The sequence below is a fragment of the Mytilus galloprovincialis genome, chromosome 3, assembly GCF_965363235.1.
Source record: "Mytilus galloprovincialis chromosome 3, xbMytGall1.hap1.1, whole genome shotgun sequence".
NCBI lineage: Eukaryota > Metazoa > Mollusca > Bivalvia > Mytilida > Mytilidae > Mytilus > Mytilus galloprovincialis.
In genome coordinates, this window is record NC_134840.1 from 47632563 (window position 1) to 47655464 (window position 22902).

The following is a 22902-nucleotide window of genomic DNA, read 5'->3' on the forward strand; positions in this document are numbered from 1 at the left end:
TGTTCTCTCGTTTATTTGTATTGTAGTCCTGTCATGTAATGTTGTCATTTTAATGTTATATTTAACATTGACATAAAAGCGGGAGGTTTGGCATGCAACAAAACCAGGTTCAACCCACATTTTCATGTTGTGTTTCTGTTGTGTCGTTGTTCTCCTCTTATATTTGATACGTTTTCCTAAGTTTTAGTTTGTAAACCGGATTTTTTTTCTCCATCGATTTATTAGTTTCGAACAGCAGTATACTACTGTTGCCTTCATGTGTTACTACTATTATCCACAATGAACTATGACTACACTTGTTTTTTTTTTAAATAAATATCTAGACCAGTCAGGTTCCTCCTGCAGTTCTACTTCTATCATTCTTCATACATAATTTTAGAACATGTCTGACTGAAAAAACTGGGGGAATTAAAATCAGCAGTTTAAACGTTAAACAAAGAATCAAAGTTTTCCGAAGAAATAGACTTTTACTACTTTTACTCTTGAAGGGGCACAAGCTGTCAAATTCATGTCCACTGATTTGACTCAAATTCTCATATTTGATTTATAACATACTAAAACGTATATCAAAATTACAATAAGTCTAAAATAAACAGTTAGCAAAGCATGTATTCAATAATATATATCAGAATTTCATGTGTATTTTAGTCTCGACACCATCTAATTAACAATCGAGATTACCAGTGAATATTAACGACGATCACATAAACAAATATACACATAAACAAAAATTTAAATGATGGCGACCTCGTGCAATTGGATTTTTAAAGGTCTGTTTGATTTCATGTTATAGGTTTTTAAAAAAAAATAATTGACGTTTTTACCTGAAGAAGAATGATTTTGTTGATTGAATCAGTCAACGAAATGGTTCAACTTTGTTTCACTTTCAATGTTGACATTCTTTTCTTTTTTATGGTTGAACACGAATTATGAATGCGTTACCAATCTATAGCTAATGGGTTAAATTGAAGGTCTCATGAATACGAATTCAATGAGGTCGAATTATACACTTGCAAGTGAATAATTCATCAGCGATATTTCTTTGCTAATTTTGACAAAATTGAACTCAATTGATTGCTAAAAACGAAATCTTATTTTTTTGTTTTATCTTTATAAATGATGCATCCAAACGAAGTAATATTTTTTCATATCTCGTAGCTAGTTCCCCTTTGATAGACTTCCTACACTGTGTTTGTAATGATATACGATGTTTAAAATCACTAACAACTTTCTGTTTAAATAAGAAGATTTAATAGTTGTTCTAATCTGTAAAAATATGCCACAAAGTATAAATGTGTTTAGTTGGTATATGAACATGCATTTTCATTGTCAACTTGTAATGTCGTGTATGGATGAAGATAATCTTCATTTTTGTTTGCAATACATTCACCAAAAGACTCCTGGCTATCGTCGGATAGAGAATCGGCGTATTCTAAGTCTGCATCTTTTTGAGTGGACACACTAGCTCCACAAATGGAATTGTTTTCCGTGTTCGAGTTGTTAAGAGACTTTTCGCTGTCGTCTGTCACACTCAAGTAAGACGGTGAATGGCCAGCTGAAGACGGAATGTCTTCTATTTCGTCGTCTATTTCATTGTAGATACTTTCATTGTAGATACTTTCATTGGGTAGCACTGGAAGTGACATTTCAACAGCGCTTACTTCAGTCGGAGATGAAAGCAGTTGACGAGATGGTCTTTCTCGCTTAATCTTCTTACAAACTAATCTCAACGCCGCGAAACAAAATACAAGCCAACCAACTAAACCACCTGCTATCACCAGATAATACATAAATTTTGTGTTTGCATCTGAAAGAAGAGGCAATTATATTCAGTATTCATGTATCATTGACCATATATCTCGTAAAAGATAATAATTATAAAAGTACCCATGTCAAGTAAATATGTTCGAAATGTCCTACTTTGTTAATCTGCATTTGTCTGTATACCCATAAATAAAAAAAGCAAATATGTTAACATTCTTCCCTTCGACAAAATAGAAATGAAAAGATGTGGTCTGATTGACTCATAGATAATTTCCCAACAGACACCAAATGACGTAAACTATAGCAACTATATGTCATTATACAGCCTTCAACAATGACCAATAACATTTTCGCATAGTAAGCTATACAAACCCCCGATATGGGAAATGTAAATTAATTTATACGAGAAACCGTAACTGCTTTTTAATTAATAAGAATTAACACAACTTAATTATATATTCTACCTAATAATATATATAGCAATAACCTGTATGTTTCGTTGTGTCCTCTGTTTCTTTTTGTTCTGTAGAGAAAGGAAATGCGGTACTGCTTTCACTCTTTTTGAATCCACGGTAAGTTGCACTAAAGTCTACAATGATGCAAATAAAAATTGATAGCGTTTGGTATAAAAATATAAAAAAATGAAAAGAACTTCGCTGTTATAATGTGTCAATCGAACATTTATGTCGTAATACTTTTTGCTATCGAAATCATCAAGATAATATCGAAGAAAATAAATATTGGGTCAATTAAAAAATTAAAAGTCAATGATTTTACTCTATTGATAATTTCAAGCTACATGAAGCAGTCATGAACTTTGCCAGAGGGGCATATGCAACATAAATAATATGCCTCAAGCCTTATTTTCCAAGTTTGGTCCATAAATTAATGGCCCTGTGGTTTCAGAGGTGAAAATATTAAGAAAATAGAAATAAAATGGACTGATTTAAACTTAAAACAATAAAATAAATAATAAAAAAATGCAGAAAGCAACTCATGAAAACATTTGACTACAGTATTAACACATAAAAATTCGGTGGACTTCGTTCGAAATTTCAACCTTAAACTTGATTAGTAGTGTAACAGTGCAACATGGCTTGACACCGCCGATCGCACAAGCAAAGTTAGAATTAAAAAAAGAAAATGATACATTTTATGTTAAGTGCGTCCGGATCGACGATCAAGCCAAACAAAATCTTAGGTTGTTTAAATAACATATTGAATACTTGAAAATACTGTATGGCCAAAATTGACCTAAAATAAATACTAAATCCATCTAATGTGCATGAGGAGATAAGATCCTTAGTTTCTTTACAATGTCTATATTTATGAACGAAGGACTATAGAAAGGTATGTTAGCATGTCAAAGCAAATAATAATTGCTTATCATTGACTTGCAAGGAATAACAACCTTATTTGCGTCCGTATTCCAACAGCCTTCTGTTTAGACTCGGAACGATTTGGTGCTTGACATTGCCTATGACGCACATATCTATTGTCGAAAACTAAACTTATATGTTTTTGGTTTATATAAGTATTTGTATATGTATGTGTCTGTGTACGTCGACAATATAAATTCTGGATTTTAACTCAACGGAGAAAGAGCATCCATTGACGTGTTGGAGAGCTGTTTGAAAGCTATCATCTGACTTTGTGCACCCATATACAACGAATGACATAAACCAAGTAAGACTTGGCACTATAAATAAAAATAGAAAGGAACCAGTCACAAAAAAAGTTCTCCAAGTTATAATTAGACAACGTGCAGCCCAGAAGAACAAGCCAGCGGCTAGTATTTCTGTACAAGGGGATTAACGGTTTGGTCCTAGTTACTAGTATAAGACTTCGTTAAAAGTAAACAAAAAGGATTAGCCAATATAGTGAACAATTTAGTGAAGAACAATTCAAATGCAATGAATAAAACTCAATACAAATCTGATCAATTCAAGACTGTAATCCATTGAAACCAGCTGAAGGAAGACATATAAGTGCTGCATCATACTATAGTCCTATATGCCATTGCTGATCTTACCGAAGTGTCTTTCTACCATCTTTTGATAAAAGATGTGTTGTACATTGTTGTCGCATATACAGTTACAAAAGTTTTGATCGCTCAACTTACTTTGAATATAACTTTCTTCCTCTGTATTTGGTCTTATTGTCACAGCTGAAGAAACGTCGATGCAGCCAAACTGACGATTACATCTAAATAAGTAGATAATTATGTATCGTTAAATTTTTTTTTAAAATTATAAGAAACGTTTAAAAAATATTTGGTATTGGTAAGGCATAGAAAGGAGGTACTAGGGAAGTTTTCATAGGAGAAAAATAAAAAGTACAATGTATTCATTGTAGTATGGTTGGTTGTATTTTTCAATAATTTTTGAATATGTAAAAGGTTGCACATTTCTATTTTGGTTACTTTAGTTCAAATGCATTTCATGAAATTAAATGTAATTCCCTTTTATGAGAAATGAATTAAAGGAAAAGGTTTAAACAATTATTAATACTCACACTTTAAATTGGTCAGTGAAAAATGTAAAATCAGATCAGCTAGCTTTATTATCCGAAACGTGTTCTTGACAAGGGAAATAAAAGAAGTAGAAGAGGGGACAGGAATTGGGTCAAGTTGAAAAAAGAGTACTTGATAAAACAATGAAAGATTTGATCTTATTTAACAACAAACCATTGGAAAACATGCTGTGGTAATGCAGTTTTTATTCAAGATTCAGCTTAGGGGTTACAAAAGTTACGGATCTTTCTCGGGAAAACAATTAGCTGTGTCTTAGATTCAAAACATACAATTAAAGAATATTTTTATATGTTTTATGATAATAAGAAATGCGCTATATTTCGGCATCTGTATATAGTGTAAAGTAAAATAACAAAACAATAAAACGAACTCCGAGGAGAATTCAAAATGGATAGTCACTAATCACAATTTTTAATGATAAACCAAAACGCTCAAAAACATCAAACGAGTGGATGAAAACTGTCATATTCCTGACTTGGTACATGCGTTAGAAAACATCTTTATACTTTCAATATTTACGATAGTATCTCAAACCTATTATTCATTGAATGGTTTACAAATAAGATATACTGAGCGTCAATAGAAACGCAACCATCACATGTATTTTTAATAAGTTTAAAAATTTAAATCGATTACGAGTATCTTCTTTGGAAGTTGACCAATTGATTCTTGGATTTTGAGGATTACTAAAAATTTGGATTCAGAACAATTCTAACTTTTTTTTTAGAGATTTTTTGATTTTCATGTTTTAACGTTTATAATTTACACAAAAAGGAAATTTGCATGTTGAATGACAAATTTTCACCATAACGATCAACATGCCATCCAGATTAACAGTTGCCATTGCATTTGGTCAAGTGTGGTCACATTTGGACAAAAAAAATATGAGATTAGATTTTTACCCCTATTGGCCCGAGACAACAGTTGTTTCGTAGTGGATTTCGTTTAAGACAAAAATTAGAATTAAAAACATCGCACCTGCGCTTTTACAGTGTGGTTCGCTACTTTTTAGACAAATTATATCAAATTTAAAGAAAACTTCATCAACTCCAACTCAAATAAAGGCAACAGTTGTAAACCGTTGTTCAAAAGATTTTAATCGTTGAGAGAATACAAATCCAGGTTACAAACTAAAACCGAGGGAAACACATCATCTACATCTATTAGAGGAAAACAAAAGAACAACAAAAACACTGAAGTGAAACAAAAAAAACCTACTAAACAACATACATAGAAACGAACTTTTAGATAATAACTGCCATATTCCTGACTTGGCAAAGGACATTTTAAGAAAAAATGGTGGGTTGAAAATATGGACCATTTTGTGTTAAGTTAGAAAGGAATATGAAAAAAAATTGCAAGTAACAAACTGTCCACACCAGGGAATTTGTAGACAACGAAAATCAAAGGACACTGTCTCTGTTTCCAGACCTATTCAGAATGCACTTGTGTAAAATTAAAAAAAAAAATATGAATTTAAAACTGATACGATATGTCTAAATGTCATGTACATCATAAAATACCATGTGTACGGCAATAATAAACTTAAAAGCTCAAAACCGTATTTTCGCTTCATAGATGTAAGAAATCGTATGAGTGTCAATTAATGAGACAACTCTGTATCCAAGTCATAATTTGTAAAAGTAAAACCATTATAGGTCAAAGAACGATCTTCAACACGGAGCCTTAATTGGCTCACACCGAACAGTAAGCTATAAATGGCCCTAAAAACGACTATAATGTAAAACCATTCAAACGGGAAACCCAACGGTCTAATCTATATATTAAAGACTTAGAAACAAAAAACACTTATCGACAAAGAACAACTAATAATAGCAGGGTCCTGACTTAGGACAGGTGCAAACAAATACTTTAACATGTATAGTTAGTCAAGGAATTGTATCTTGATTTAGATACTCCACAGTCATGTGATTTCTGTCAGTAACAACATTTGTCATGTATAATTCTCATAAATTACTCAACTGTATATAAATCTAAAGCGAAAGAGAACTTACTTTTGTTTCAAACTGCAAATGCATTTATGTTTACATATTTCTCCGTATGTGTTCGGTGGACAAGGAACACATGTTACGCTATCTAAAGTTATACTTCCTGGACTACATGCTGAAATTATATTATAAGATAAGTTCATTTAAGAATTGAATGCTTCTTTTTGTAAATTCAATGGGGTGTTAAAGCGTTGGCCAGAGTATATTTTGTATGATGCGCGGAAGCGCCTCTTCTAAAAATGAACGCACGATCAACGCTTTAACAACCCTATGAAATTACCAAAAGAAGCATACAATACTTATAATCATTTTTTTCCGCTGTAATCATAAAAACACGATCACTATCGAGTTATTTTTTTATTTACCTGCATTTGCACTTTATTGTGGAAACGTGCGTCATCATGTATGTTACTATTCATCCAATTCATTTTTAAATGAAGAATGGCGCGATATGGCTGTTAGCCAATCAAATTAACGTATAATAATGAAACACTAATCAAATGTGCACTAACACATTAACAGTGGAAAAATTGCTATATACCAACAAGCACTCGTTCAATTGTATATTATTGGGTACATTGAATTTGTTTATCACATTTTACAAGTGAGAGGTTTGGTTATAAAACCAGATGTAAACTACTATTTTCTGCGTAAGGACATGTCTGTACCAATTGAGGAATATGGTAGTTTTCCGTATGTTTGATGTGTTTGAGCTTTTGATTTTGCCATTAGTTAAAGGACTTTCCGTTTTGAATTTTCCTTGTGGTTTGTTTTTTTGGTTGTTTTACTTTTAAAGTAGCAAAGAATGCAAATTTTGGAATATTAAATTTGTTTAAAATACACTATAAAATCTAATTAAACAAATAAATTTTAATGCTAGTATTCATAGATTGTTTTATAAAAATTTTGATTATTGTTATTTTTTCGTTAGTGGGTGCATATTTGATAAATCTATAACATTACCTTTACATTTGCCTTTGTCATAGTAATAATTCAGACAGCAGTATTGAATTTTCTGTTTATTTATCGTCTTCCTATAGTTAGGAAAAATGTCTTAATGTAATAATTTAAAATTGTGTTGAACAATAACCTTCAAAAGTTAAAAATTATGATACGATTTTAATCTGCATATTATATCCTCGAATCAAACTGTGAAAAGGGTAAAAAGTCCATTCAGTCAATTTTGATACGAAAAGTAAAATACTTCTATTATGGCTCTTAGAACTCAAATGTTGGAGAACCATTTTTATCGAAAAAGATTATGTAGTACTTTTAAACAAATGAAGGCACCAGCCCAGTAGTCAGCATTTCGATGTTAACATGAATATCAAATATATGGTCATCTATTTTAATATAAATTAACTGTTTGCAAAAGTAAGAATTATTCGAAATACTAAGGTTTTTCTTATTCCAGGTATAGGTTACCTTAGCCGTATTTGGTACAACTTTTTGAATTTTGGTCCTCAATGCTCTTCAACTTTATACTTAGGTGTATCAAAATTATAAGACTGGTACCTATGATGACTGTATGATATGATCTTATTCATTTAGTAAATATTTATATTGTCTTCATTTTTTTTTTATCTCTAACCAAACTAATGTTAACTCAACTCTACATTACCATCTATAATTACTTTTTTTCATTTTGCATAAAAATCTCTAAACCTTTAGTTATATTGTTTTTGGAGTTTTAGAGTATAAAGTACTTGTACAATTAGCAGAAGTAATCATATGGTCTAGATACACATAGAGACTGAAGGTATCTTTGAGAACTTCCGCCTATCATTTAGCTTGGGCTTGATTTTTTATTTGTAAGTGTCGAGATACCATATAATCGCGAAAATATGCATGCTTAACAGAGTTGTTTTCATGTTGACTTCTGGAACTTCTAAAAGGGGCACTAGCTGTCAAATTCATGCAAACCGATTTGACTAAAATCCTTATATTTGATTTATAACAATGTAAACCATTTATCTAAAATATAAAAAGTCTAAAATAAACAATTAACAGGGCAAGGGCTCGTGACTATAAAAATTCGTTTCGTGTGTATTATAGTCTAGATGTCATCTAATTAACTATCAAGTTGACCTCCGAAGACCTCTGATGGTCATATAACCGATATAAACATAAAAATAGATAGAAAAAGGAAGTGGACTCGTGCAATTGAATTTTTCTACGTCTGTTTAATTTCATATTTTAGATTAAAAATATATGTGAATCATCGTTTTTAGCTTTATATGAAAGATTTTTGTGGATCAAATCAGTCAATCAAATTATTTACCTTTGTTTCCCTTTCAGTGTTGACATTATTTCCTTTGAATAACTTAACACGCACAATGCATGCGTTATCAATCTAAATTGAAGTTAACATGAATACGGGTTCAATGGGGTCGAATTATTCACTTGCAAGTGAATCATTCATCATCAATGTTTCTTAGCTTGTTTTGACAAAATTGAACCACATTGGCCGCTAAAAGCGAACTATTATTTCACTATTTCACTTTCATTCATGTCATATGAAACGAGTGACAGGTGAAAAATAATGTTTATCCAATTCTTGAACCAATGCATGTTTTTATCATAAAGTTAGTCCTATGTGCAATATTTTATAATTTTTTAGGCATCAATATCGTATAATCGTTAAACAATTCTCTTGGTCTGTTATGATGTGAAAATATGACAGCTAATTAATTGTCGTGTTTTGAACTCTAAATTTATCGATTGTCACCTTTGTAAACAATCAACAAAGAAGCATGGATGTTGATGACATGTACAATAAGATACTAGTTTTAACCAGTTAAAAAACATATTTCAAGGACAGATCCATGCGTAATGCAATCACCGGATTTTTACGAGAAAAGTCACGCTAAGTTCGCTGCATACAGAACAAATATAAAATAATTGTATACTGGAAGCAAACAGTTAAAAAAAAGTTAATTTCTTCATGATTTGGAAAAAATATAGAATTTTCTTGATTCTCTTTTATAATAAAAACTAGCCATTTAGTTTTAAAAAAAACATACGCATAATTTTTTTTAATTTTAAGTTTCATATGACTTTAATGATTGAAAACAAATCATATTTTAAATTTTTATATACTTCGTAGCTAGTGCCTCTTTAATTAAAGGGCACTAGCTGTCAAATTCATGTTCATCGATTTTAATCAAATTCTCCTATTTTATTGATAACAATGTAAAACATTTATTCAAACTATTAAAAGTCTAAAATAAATAATAAACAGGGCACGAGCATGAAAATACGTAGCTTCTTTTCGTGTGTATTTGAGTCCAGACGCCATCTAATTTATTATTAAGTTGACCTCTAAAGTCATGCAATGTCCATATAAGCGATGTAAACATAAATATAGATATAAATAGATTAAGCAAACTCGTGCTGTTGGATTATTCTAGGTCTATTTAATTTCATATTATAGATGAAAAATACATGTTTATCATCGTTTTAACCTGTATAAGAAAGATCTTTTGTGGATCGAATCAGTCAATCAAATGATTTATCTTTGTTTCACTTTTAATGTTGACATTCTTTTCCTTTTAACAACTTTACACATATAATTCACGTGTTATCCATCTCAAGCTAAGGGGTTAAATTGAAGTTCACATGAATACGGAATCAATGAGGTCGAATCATTCACTTGCAAGTGAGTGAATAATTCATAATCAAAGGTTTTTTTTAGCTTATTTTGACAAAATTAAACCATACTGGCTGCTAAAAGCTAATTATTATTTCACTATTTGCATTTCATTATTGATTGAGCAAAAAAAATGATATTATTTTTTTACAAATGTCAACGCTAGTGCCCCTTTAAGAAATGTTAAATTAGTTTGAAGAACAGTGGGTAAACTATTTACTAGTATGTTATGTGCAAAAGGCGGCTTCTTTAATACGGTAAAATCGTCAATGAAAAAACAAACATATTATTAATTGTTTTATGCTTTTGAAAACTAGCGGTCATGCAGTAACTGTGTGTCCTCTCAAATCAAACTTTCTTGTTTATATGACCTGTTGATACTATTAGTAATACACACATTTTGTTATTTAATATTTACTTATTCAGGGTTCAACTTATATCTTGTCTACATACCAGCTTTGGTAAGTGTTTGGTTGGTATAATAACTATTATCAATTTTCACTACTTCGTTTTATGATCAACAATAGTATTTATTTTCCATTTGAAGTGTAACAACATTTACCTGTGTGATATTATTACAAATGGCGGATTTTTGTTCAAGCTTATTTTTTGTTTTTCTGTTATTGTTTCACATTTCACAGCGGTAAAATACTGTAACTTTAATTATTCATCCCTTATTTTGTTGATTTTGTATTTACATTGTATCATAGATCTAATGTATTCGTTCAATGTTTGTCCACTTGTGTTAACACTTACCAAAAAAAAAGCCCCGCGGCAAACATTTCACCATGCAAATGAAGGTTGCGGCAAGCTTGATGCAAACATAACTATGCAAATTAGATTTGCCACAAGCTTGCGGCAATTGTTTGCTGCAAGCTTGCGACAATTGTTTGAGCCAAACTTGCGACAAACTTGCAGGTACTACACATATACCAATATCATGTGCATATTCAATTTATCTTTTTCAAATTACACAGCAACAATCAATTCAAAAGTCAATTCCTGTCTGTATACAAACAGGCATTGAAAGAATTCTTGCAAACTTATGAGATTGAAAGAAATACAAACATGCATTTGAGTTTTGAAAAAGGGAGCAGGGGTCATTCTCAAATGACATCATATACCTGTATTAAGAAATGAAAAAGGGTAAATCTCAAATGTATTGAGTATAAAGCTAGGTAATAATTGCATTACAGAATTGAACTTAATTTTAATAAACATGGTACAGTACATCAGTTACAAAATCCAAACTTTTAATAGCTAAAGATTTTCAAACACACATACATGTATATATAGTTGCTTACTTAATTATGTATGGTGAAGACATTAATTATTTTATCAAAACATGCAGTTCTATGAATTATTTGTACTTGCAAAATTACATACTGAATATCCTATATTATTGAACCAAATCTGGTAAATGCCTCCGTTATCCGAAGAACCATTCGAAAGCTGCGAGAATACAGTGGCATCCATGTACACTCCCTATCGGGATTAATGAAGATGTGTCAATAACGTATAATTATACGACAATTATTTTTACAAGGACGATCAATCCACACCCAACACAAAGGGAATGCTAGGACACCGGGAAGTCTGTTATAATGGTTGAGGAAGCCGAAGTACTCGGTGAGAACCACCGTGTCACTCGGCGGGAACAGACAAACCAGGGAGATATCAGAAGATTGATCTCCAGGTCAAAGAAGGGAACAACTTTGACCAACCGAGGCCCCAAAGTACCCATTCTAATTTAAACTCCTGTCTGGGTACCAGAGATGTGTGTGAGAGGGTGAACATTACCCTTCTGATGTACTGATATTTTTAACACCCAGAGTGAGAATCGAACTCGGGACCTTCAGCACTGTAGCCATCGGTCTTAACCAATTAACCGCGAACTCACACAGTATGGGTCTTGTGATTGAGTTAAACCATTTCCATTGATATTTTATAGTGTGTCTTTCTATGTTGTGATGTTACACTATTGTTTCAGCTAGATAAGGGTGAAGGTTTGGTATCATCAAAACATTTAAACCCTCTGCAATTATTTCCACCTGTCCTAAGTCAGGAATCTGATGTTCAGTAGTTGTGTTTCTCGTTTCTTGTTTTTTTATATAGATTAGATCGTTGGTTTAGACGTAAGTTAGACATCACGTGACTATTGTGACGTATACTAGCTGCCATTTTTTTTTATATTGCCCCATATAAAATGCATAGGTGCTTCAATAAAATAACATTCCATCGATTCTCAATCCATTCAATCCATCAGTCACGTCTCAGTCATTACAGCTGAACGGACGTGCTGGGCCAGCTCCCCTTTACCCGCTATCTTCGATGAGGGTTTACTTTTTGATGCTCAACGACTTGCTACTTTAGATGACATAAACCAATCCAACGCTGTACATTAAACGTTGTAGTTGGCGTATTCCCGCGTTAGCATGCACTCCAAAACCCATTGTAGATGTGGGAGTGTTATGCCGATTAACGTCCGAGGGCTGTATCCTTTGCAAATCTATTAAGTATATTAAAACATATATCTGGTAAAGAATTCTACTTAAAACAGTTTAATATCAGAGCAAATTCTGTCAAACATCGATTTAAAAAAGTGATTTTTTTACGGGATTTTTCAAAATGGCAGGTGATGTATCAAATCAAGTATTTGTATAGTAAGACTTTCTTTGATTAAGTTTTAATTTTTTCATGCAAAATCTCTGCTGTTTCTATTATTTTCTTTGGTGGTATTTTGATATGATTGCTTTCAAAATTTCTTGATTAAAAAACATTATTTTAACTGTGACACGAGCACATTTATTTTGACAGATATCTAGGATATATAATATACTGTTACCAGAAAATAGTTAACAATAAAATCTATCATAATTCTTTCCTATTCTTTTTTTAAAGGTGTTTTTCCTGTTTTCTGTATAAGTTATTTTTCTTTAGAATTAAATTTATACATTCCTTTTAGAACAAACAAATGTTTTCGTCCCAAGAGAAAAAAAACCAATGCCCAACAATTATTATAGTAAGTAAAGTAAAGTAAGTCAATAGTTTATCAAAGTGTCACATATTGATTGACATAAATATTATAGATACATATAATATTTTTAGAATAAGTGTTTCCTTGTTTAAAGAAAATAATCTCAAAACTGAATTGTGGGTTTTTGTCCTGTAACTTTTTGTCCCGTGACTTTTTTGTCCCTGACTTTTTGTCCTGTGACCTTCTGTTGTCAGGTAGACGTGCAAACGAAAAGCAACCGGGTGACATTAAACATCCTGTGTATATGTTACAGTAAATAGGTGAAATTAGGAATTACATGTAATTACTAAAATTTAGGCTGCATATTATCACCGTTATTATTTAATATTTTCAGAAATAACTTAATTGATGACATCAAGAGATTAGATATTGGTATAAATGTAAATGGTGAAAAGATTTGTATATTATTATATGAAGATGATGTAGTATTATTAGCCGAAAATGAAAATGACCTTCAAAGAGTATTAGATGTTTTAAGTATATGTTATAATGTAAATGACTAAGTTGTAAATATGGACAAGTAAAAAATTGTTCATTTTAGAACACAATCTGTGACACAAACAAATTTTGAATTTATGTTGAACGGAAACCAGTTAGATATTGTATCCAAATATATGTATCTTGGTTTATTATTAAATGAGTTTTTGAATTATAACGAGATGGCGAAAATTGTAGCAAAATCAGCCAGCAGATCATAAGGTTTACTAATTGCTAAATGCAAAGCAAATGGTGGTTTTGAATATTCTACTTTTACTAAGCTTTTTGACACTCTTCTTATGTCTGTAATTGAATATGGTGCTGCGATATGGGGAAGTAAAGAAAACTCTTGTATAATTGCTGTAAAAAATGGGGCAATGCGTTTTTTTATGGGTGTTGGAAAGTACACACCTAATTTAGCCCTATATGGTGATATGGGTTGGATGCCATGTATTGTAAAACATTGGACATAAATAAAATTGAGAATGGAAATGGGGAATGTGCCAAAGAGACAACAACTCGACCATAGAAAAAAACAACAGCAGAAGGTCACCAACAGGTCTTCAATGTAGCGAGAAATTCCCGCACCCGGAGGCGGCGGGGTTAAACATGTTTGTGAGATCTCAACCCTCCCCCTATACCTCTAGCCAATGTAGAAAAGTAAACGCATAACAATACGCACATTAAAATTCAGTTCAAGAGAAGTCCGAGTCTGATGTCCGAGTCATTTATAGTAGATTTACTAAAATGTGTAATAATAGAATAAACAAAAAAGTTTTTATTTGGGCAAATAATATATGCAATAATAGACTGAAACATTGGAATTTCAGAGTACACACAAAGTTTAAAAAAGTTGATATGGAACATTTTTGTAATACTAATTTGATTATTGATAAACATGTAATAAAATATATTGAAAATATCTGTTTCAATAGATTTAAAGAGCAATGGTATATTGATTTAATGTCAAACGAGCGTAGAAAACTACGTAGATTCAGATTCAGATTCAATATTTTATTTGAGTCTCACCACTTGTAAGACATATAATACAATCATCATAATATATGCTTGAATAAAACAATAATTTTATAAATTAAAATACAAGTGCCATTTTATAAAGAATTATGAGAGACTATAGGAATCAATATAAATAAAGGCAACAGTAGTATACCGCTGTTCAAAACTCATAAATCCATGGACAAAAAACAAAATCGGGGTAACAAACTAAAACCGAGGGAAACGCATTAAATATAAGAGGAGAACAACGACATAACACCGAAACGTAACACACACAGAAACGGACCAAGCATCAGACAAAACACCACGAGAATAACAAATATAACATGAAAACCAAATACATGAATTTGGGATAGATTATAACTATATATTTATCATGTCTATAAACACATTTTTGTTATGTAAAACCATACAACTACAATTATCATGTCTATAAAAGTTTATAAAAACATAACCATCAATCCAGCATATAAAAACTATTTCTTCTACTTAAAATGTTAAAACAGGTCTTGGCAACCACATCAAAACGATCAGTATTTTTAAAAAGATATATAAACTTATCATCATCAGATAAAATATTAAAATCACCATTCCTTCTTTTAACTTCATAAAATAAACTTTCACGTAAATCTGCATATAGAGGACAATCTAAAATAACATGTTTCTCATCTTCAATTTTATCATTGCACACAAAGCAAACTCTTTCATTTACAGTTTTATTTTCATAGCGACCTGTTTCTATTCGCAAGTGGGCAACGCCACACCTAAATCTAGCAAATGCACTTCTGTGTCGTATTGAAATGTTCTTCCTAAAATACATCTCTGTTTCAAAAACATCTTTAAACAATTTATAAGTGCGTAATTTTTTTCCAACATTTTGTGACAATATTCTATTATGCCAATTATCTTATAATTTTCAAATAAAAAATCTTCTTACTGTGTAATAACATTTTTATGCAACACATTTTCGAAATTAGTGTATAAATCTACATGACACTCTCTAAACTTTGTCAAAATTCCATAACACCAGTTTTTCTTTTTATTAATAGCGTTTCTAAATGCCCATTGAAACACTTTATAATTCACCCTATCTGTTAATATAACATTACATCTAGCTCAATGCCTAAAACCACAACTCCACTGCTTCACACATGGAGGTTTCCAACCCATATCCCCATTAATGGCATCACTAGGTGTATATTCACCAAGACCCGTAAAAAAACGGATAGCTCTGTGCTGGACAGCATTAATACAAGAAAAATATCTGGTGCCCCATATGGCTGCACCATAACTTATGACTGACCAGACTATTCCTCGTTTTTTTATATAGATTAGACCGTTGGTTTTCCCGTTTGAATGGTTTTGGGGCCCTTTATAGCTTGTTGTTCGTTGTGAGCTAAGGCTCCGTGTTGAAGGCCGTACATTGACCTATAATGGTTTACTGTTTTTAAATTGTTATTTGGATGGAGAGTTGTCTCATTGGCACTCACACCACATCTTCCTATATCTATAAGCTATCAAAAAGTTTGGTATATGTATTAAAGTGGAAACCTCCATGTGCTTTACTCTTTACAATCAGTAAACTTAATGCTCTCCCTGCTGACCTAACTACAGATTTTGCCATTCATTATAATCAAGATATTCAGTTAATAATCAGCCAAGATATTGATATTTTAGTACAATACACAATTGTTTTTCACCAAGTAAAAATATTACATTTGTTGGTTGTACAGAGGGATTTCTAAAATGCACAATCTTTGTCTTTTCAAAGTTAGCATTCAATAATTTATCTTCACACCATATTATTAAGAATATCTAGCATTAATTGTACATCATTTTCATTTTCAGCAATTAAAAATACAATGTCATCGGCATATAATAAAATACCATTTTTTTCACCATCGATATCAATACCGATGTCTAGACCTTTTATATCTGTGACTAAACTGTTTATAAAAATATTGAACAATATATGTGATAAAACACACCATTGTTTTAAGCCTGAGTTAACACTGAACCACTCAGTTAAGTTTCCATTCAATTTAATTGCACATTCAACCTGAGAGTAAATCGTTTTGATAATATTTTGAAAATTTTGAACTAATTCCAAGATCATTTAAATCTTTAAATAATAAACTCCTGTTCACTGTATCATAAGCTTTCTTAAAATCTACAAAGACAGCAAAAGTTGACATTTTTTTTTCAATTTCCTTCTCTCAGTAATTGACGTAGTTGTGCTTAAATAATCAATAGTACTTCTACTTTTACGAAACCCTTTTTGTTCATCATGTAAAATATCTCTATGATCTAACCAATTTACCAATCTATTGTTTAAAATACTACAATATAATTTATAGGCACAAGGTGCAAAAGTTATTCCCCGATAAGACAAAGGATCCCTGGGATCCGATGTAGAACACTATAGGATAGGTGCGATAATACCTTTACACCATACAGACGGAATTTTACCAAATCAAAAACATAAATAATTTATGCAAAACATGTAATAACAAATTATTTTTAAACAATTCTACAGGTATCAAATCGATCCCTGGCGCTTTTCCATTTTTAGCTTGCATTAATACTTTTAGCACTTCATCAATACTAATTCCACAATCTAAATCAACATCCAAAATATTATTTGACATATTTTCATTTACATTAGTTACAGCATCACAATTCAGAAGATTTTCATAAGAAGTTTTCCATTTATTTAAAATAATGTTAGTGTCAGAGCAAATTGAACCATCTTCTAGTACAACTTCCATGGGTATGGTCTTCTGTCTTTCACTACCGACACCAATCTTGCCAATGAGCTCTAATAACCTCAAAATTGCCAAATAAAGTTAATTTCCCATACGGTACAATGCAGTAATCAACGACTGATGCCCCTCTTGTTGAAACATATGTAAAATCATTATGTAAAGAGTTCCTTCCATTTCAGATGCAACAGTTAACATTACTAAGAAAATCACACAAAATATCTCCGTACGTGTTGTGAGTAAAATCTACAACTTGTCGCTCGGGTAAATTATCAATTCCCGTTATAAAATCCGGTAAATCTGCAACCCGACTGTTCCAGTCTCCACATAGGTAAAAAGGACTACCATTTGGAATTGTATAGATATCTGATGTAAGCGAATCTTAAAATTCATGAATGTTTACCATGTTTACTGACCGTGCAGAATTTTCCGGCGATAGATAAACCACACAAATATAAAAACAAGACTCTGTGTTATTTCTTTCGGAAAAGCGTATATATATAATTCCATCAACTAAATCGTTTATTTTAGTAACATTATAATCTGATAAAACATCATTTCTCACCAATAAACCAACGCCTCCTGAGCCTGCTCTAGCACGCACGTGTAATTGTTTACGGTTATTTCGTATCCATGTGTAGCCATTGATGACGATACCGGCTTGTCCAATCAGATGAGTTTCAGCTAGTCCTAATATATGCAAATTACATTTCTCAATCGTACAGCAAGCAAATTATTGTTATCACTATTTACATATTTTATCCACCCGTTTCTGTTCCAAAACCCGCAGGATAACTAGTAATGTTTACCACGTGATTGGTTAAAACCTCCTCGTCCACGTTTGTTACCGTCTCCGAAACTTCGCCCTTCATTTGTGTATTCCCCGTGTCGATTGACCTGTTGTGAATAATTATGTGTACGGCTGTGTGTAGACTGACCACGTTGGTCATTGGTCCGAAACGAATTGTAATCACTGTTTACACTTTCCTGTTTCCTAATCACACGTCCTGATTTAATTGTGTAGTCGTTTTCTTTGCCAAAGGCCTTTAAATATAAACGATGTTACTATTGATTATCCTTTGCTTTAATGGTAAATCGTTTTCAATAAAAACATTTGAATACTTGGACGAATTCTTTAACGATCTCTTTTCTTTCAGCACTGACTTTTTATGAATAAGATTTTGAAACGACGTTACTACGATACCCGGCCTGTTGTCTGATCTACTAGGTTTTCTAATCACAAATTTAATTTCAATATTTGCAATTTTAGGCCATCCTTCAAAAGACCAGTAACTTTTGACAATAGTATCGAGTTATCATTTTATTCCCGTTTATTGAAGGGTAGATTTTTTACAATAACACTTAAATGATGTCGGTCAACCTACAGTTGTTAATGTCTGTGTCATTTTGGTCTTTTGTGGATAGTTGTTTCATTGGCAATCATACCACATCTTCTTTTTTATACTCCCTACTAGAATTATTGCTTTTTGGGGTACCTGCCGAAAACACTTTAGCATATGATTTTTCTAGTGACATAACTTTTTCTTTAATTTCCTTAACTTTTGTTGACATTTGAGCTTTTAACTGCCATACTTCTTTTTGGACTCTGTCGTGTATGACTGTGTTGAATTTTACAGTGAGACATTTTTCGACATTTCCCTCGATTTCACACATTCGGTTCTCTAACCTGGTGGCTAAACTATTGAAATTATCAGATAAGTTGTTTATCATGTTCATAAGGGCACTGAGTTGAATATTATCGTAAGCTGGTGTAGGCATAGATATGGGTGAGCTTATGTGATAGTGAAAGTGTCTTGTTCACATCTGCTACTGCAGTTAATGTCGTAAATGTACTCACATTATTATATTTGTCTTGAGCAAGTTCTACCAATGGACTGGGCGCCTTTACTGTTTTCACAAAGTCTATCGCTCCAAATTGACTCAGCGGATTCCCATCCAAGAACTGCATAAAACTTGAATCAACGTGATTTAAGATCATATTACCAATATATATTCTCAAAGTTTGCAATATAAAGTTGAAGGATAGTTGATATTTGGATGAAACTATTGATTTTCAACACAAAATTTTCTCGTACCAAAAAACACAACTTGTCACCTTGATCACGTGATTGTAGCACTTACAGACTTTTCAAAAATGAATTTGGCGAAGAAAAATATTTATTAAAAATTATACCTGGTAAATATTGGAGTGCCTATGCCAAATTTAGAAGTGGTACTGCTACTTTGAAAATTGAGACTGGAAGGTATGAAGGTCTTTTAGTTGAATAAAGGCAACAGTAGTATACCGATGTTCAAACTCATAAATCCAAAGACAAAAAACAAAATCGGGGTAACAAACTAAAACTGAGGGAAACGCATTAAATATAAGAGGAGAACAACAACACAACACTACAATGTAACACACACAGAAACGTACCAAGCAACAGACAAAATCCCACGAGAATAACAAATATAACATCAAAACCCAAATACATGAATTTGGGATAGACAACTACCGTGACACGTCTTATCGCAATGTGAATTTACACTCAAAAATAAGAGAAAACAAACGACGCAACGTTAAAATGTAACACATACAGAAACGAACTATAATGTAACAATGGCCATATTCCTGACTTGGTACAGGACATTTTGAAAGAAAAAAATGGCGGGTTGAACCTGGTTTTGTGGCATGCCAAACCTCCCCTTTTATAGCCATGTAAAATATAACATTAAGATGACAACTCAACACTACAGGACTACAATATACATAAATTGGAGAATACAATTGACAAAGAAACACACGAACAACAGCCAACAAAAGGCAACAAGTTGAACATTTTAATACGCCAATAGTGCATTTTAAATAGAATTTGTTATACATTGTAACAGTATTGGTGATGAAAATCTTTTAATTGAAGATGAAAAACATATATAAATGAAATGTCCTGTGTATAAATATTTGCGTTGTTATTTGTTTTATCAAACATCTCTTTTATACTGCCAAAATCTGTAATGACATTTTATTGAAAAGAAAATGTATTTTATATAGCTAATTTTAGTGTAAATAATGTATATACATTTTAGATAGTCTCTCATAACTCTTTTTAGAGTGGCTCTTGTATGTTTTATGATGTTGTTTTATTAACTTTTGTATGTTTTATATAATGAAGAGGTGAGACTCAAATAAAATATTGTCTTGTCTTGTAATTCCCGATGCACGTAATTCTTAAAACAGTCCAGTAATTACAAGTAATTACTAACTTTAAAATGAATTTTTACACCTATTAAATAACTGTTAAAACAATGTTGTAATATGGTCAACTGATCAAAAGTTATGGTATACTAACTAGAATATCAGTGAGTACTCTTAAAAAGTGATCAGCCTAAAATGTACCATTTTGCTGTAGGTGCATTAGCTACGAGATTTAATAAAAAAAAAAGATTTTTGTTGTTGTTAAATCATTAATGAAATTGATATAGTGAAATTATATTTCACTTTTAGCAGCCTATCTGTTTCTATTTTGTTAAATAAGCTGAGAAACATGGTTGATGAGTCGTGCACTTGCAAGTTAATAATTGGACCTCATTGAATACTGATTCATGTGACCTTCAATTCAGTCCCTAGCTTGAGATGGGTTACAGAGGAATTCAGCTAACAAAATTGTAAGGGTTTCGCATAACCCAGTGTCTCGCTTACTTTTGCTGTGAGTCGCAGGCCCAACAAAAATAGGGAAAAAAATATTAAAATTCTCTCTAGATACTATCTTTTCACTATTTCTGTAAGAAGTTTCTGTCCAAATTTGGTAAAAATTCAGGATGGTTTATGAAAACTAATAAATGTTTAAAAAAACTTTAACTGCAGAGTGTATGTTATGTTAACTGGAAAAAAACTAGTCCGTTTATAAGTAATAAACGAGAAAAGGATATTTTTTTTTTTCAAACTTTACTTCTGGATATTATCTTATGATCACAAACAAGCTTCTGTCGAAGTTTGGTAGAAATCCAGGATATTTTGAGAAAGTTATTAAAATTTTTAAAAAAATATATGTATTACAAGAGTTTAAATTTTGTGATATATAAAAGTTTTCATGTACAAATAAATATCTTCTCTCCCCCGTGCAAATGGTTTTTGTCACATCAGAAGAAATGTGTATCATAACAAACTTTAAGAAAATGTGAATATTATGAAAACTTTTATAAAAAAATAATTTTTGCTTAAAAAGATAATCAAATATTTATGTTTCCTTAATTACTTTATAGAAGTATTCTGATTCAAATTTTAATTTAAATGGATTTTTTTTTAATTCATAGTAAATTAAACGCGATTTCATATCATATGATTTTATTATTCATTCTTTTAAATTCATTATTTTAAGCAAAATCCAGGCATCCAATAAATCGATATTGAAAGTTTAACTTGTATAAAAAAAAATCTTCATTGTCCTCCTGTACATATTTGATCAAAGTTAAGAAAAATAAACGGCATGGTACTATGCAAACGGGTGAGATGCATAACATGCACATCTCGGTAATGCATTGCTGAAATGTAATGTAAATGAAGTTGTTGTTGAATTACGAATGACATATCAATTCGTTATTGTCGTTGCACTCTCCGAATATTAAAAAAAATCCCAACTCTTCACCTGGAATATACAGTGCAAACGAAATGGGAAAACACTAGTTTTGATACCTCGTCAAAAAAATATATCACTTTAAAATCATAATTTCGAAGCAAGAACTGAAATTTCCGATGCATCGGCAGATCAAATTTAAAAAAAAACATAGTACGTACAGTACACGTATATTTATATTCTGTACAGTAACTAATTATGTTGATTTGTGCTTGTCTTAGACAAGCTATACCGATATCCCTTTTTCTTGCTACCATTCCAGAGACTGAACATTCACGGTGGTCTTCACTGAATGGCATGCACTATAAGTTGTTCCCTTCGAACTTTTGGTACATATAACTACAATAACTGAAACATATTCTTACCAACAAACGTTTGGTCCAGTGTATTCTTTTCCATGACTATTACAGCAAAGTAGAACACAGGTAAGAATTTTGAAATAAAGGTATAAAGTAGAACCATAGCGATCCATGCTGGACATTTTCATATGATTTCAGTGCATATATATGCACATTGACACCAGAGTACAATAAGGAAATATCTATTTATACTGGATTATTCTATTTAACGGAAGAGACTCTTGAAATAAATTGTCGATTACAAAAAATAACCATCAAAGCACCGGAAATATTGCACAATCAACAATTTTCTAAAATTTCCAATTGTTTTTTATATGTTTTTATTGACATTCATTTTGAATAACTTTTGTATTTATATAAACTAAAACCTTATTGTTTCTTCTTTTGTCAACAATAACACGAAAGTCTTGAGTAATGGCAACGAGATTAATGCCAGTAGGTGCATAAAATCAATATAGGATAAGTCGCTATTAAAACTTGATAAATTCTACGAAAGCAATTTTAAAATCAAGCACTTTAATTTACATCAGTAATTAATTAGAAGAATTTCTAGTTATCTGGTGACATATAAGAGACTTCTCCTAGCATTTTTGGTTATGTAATTACTTATTGATTTTAAAATACAATAATGAACTTTGTATATCCAAAAGTTTTACTGGTG

General features: G+C 31.4%; 1 protein-coding gene across 1 annotated transcript; it reads right to left on the minus strand.

Moving 5' to 3' along the window:
• Positions 1-1173: 1173 nt before the first annotated feature.
• LOC143066443 (uncharacterized) lies at positions 1174-22382 on the minus strand. Its single transcript, XM_076239368.1, has 6 exons — positions 22248-22382; positions 7270-7340; positions 6313-6421; positions 3887-3969; positions 2252-2353; positions 1174-1807 (listed from the first exon to the last, which is right to left on the minus strand). Exons 1-6 carry the CDS (start codon positions 22367-22369, stop codon positions 1299-1301), a joined length of 996 nt encoding a protein of 331 aa, XP_076095483.1. The 5' UTR covers positions 22370-22382; the 3' UTR covers positions 1174-1298.
• Positions 22383-22902: the final 520 nt, after the last annotated feature.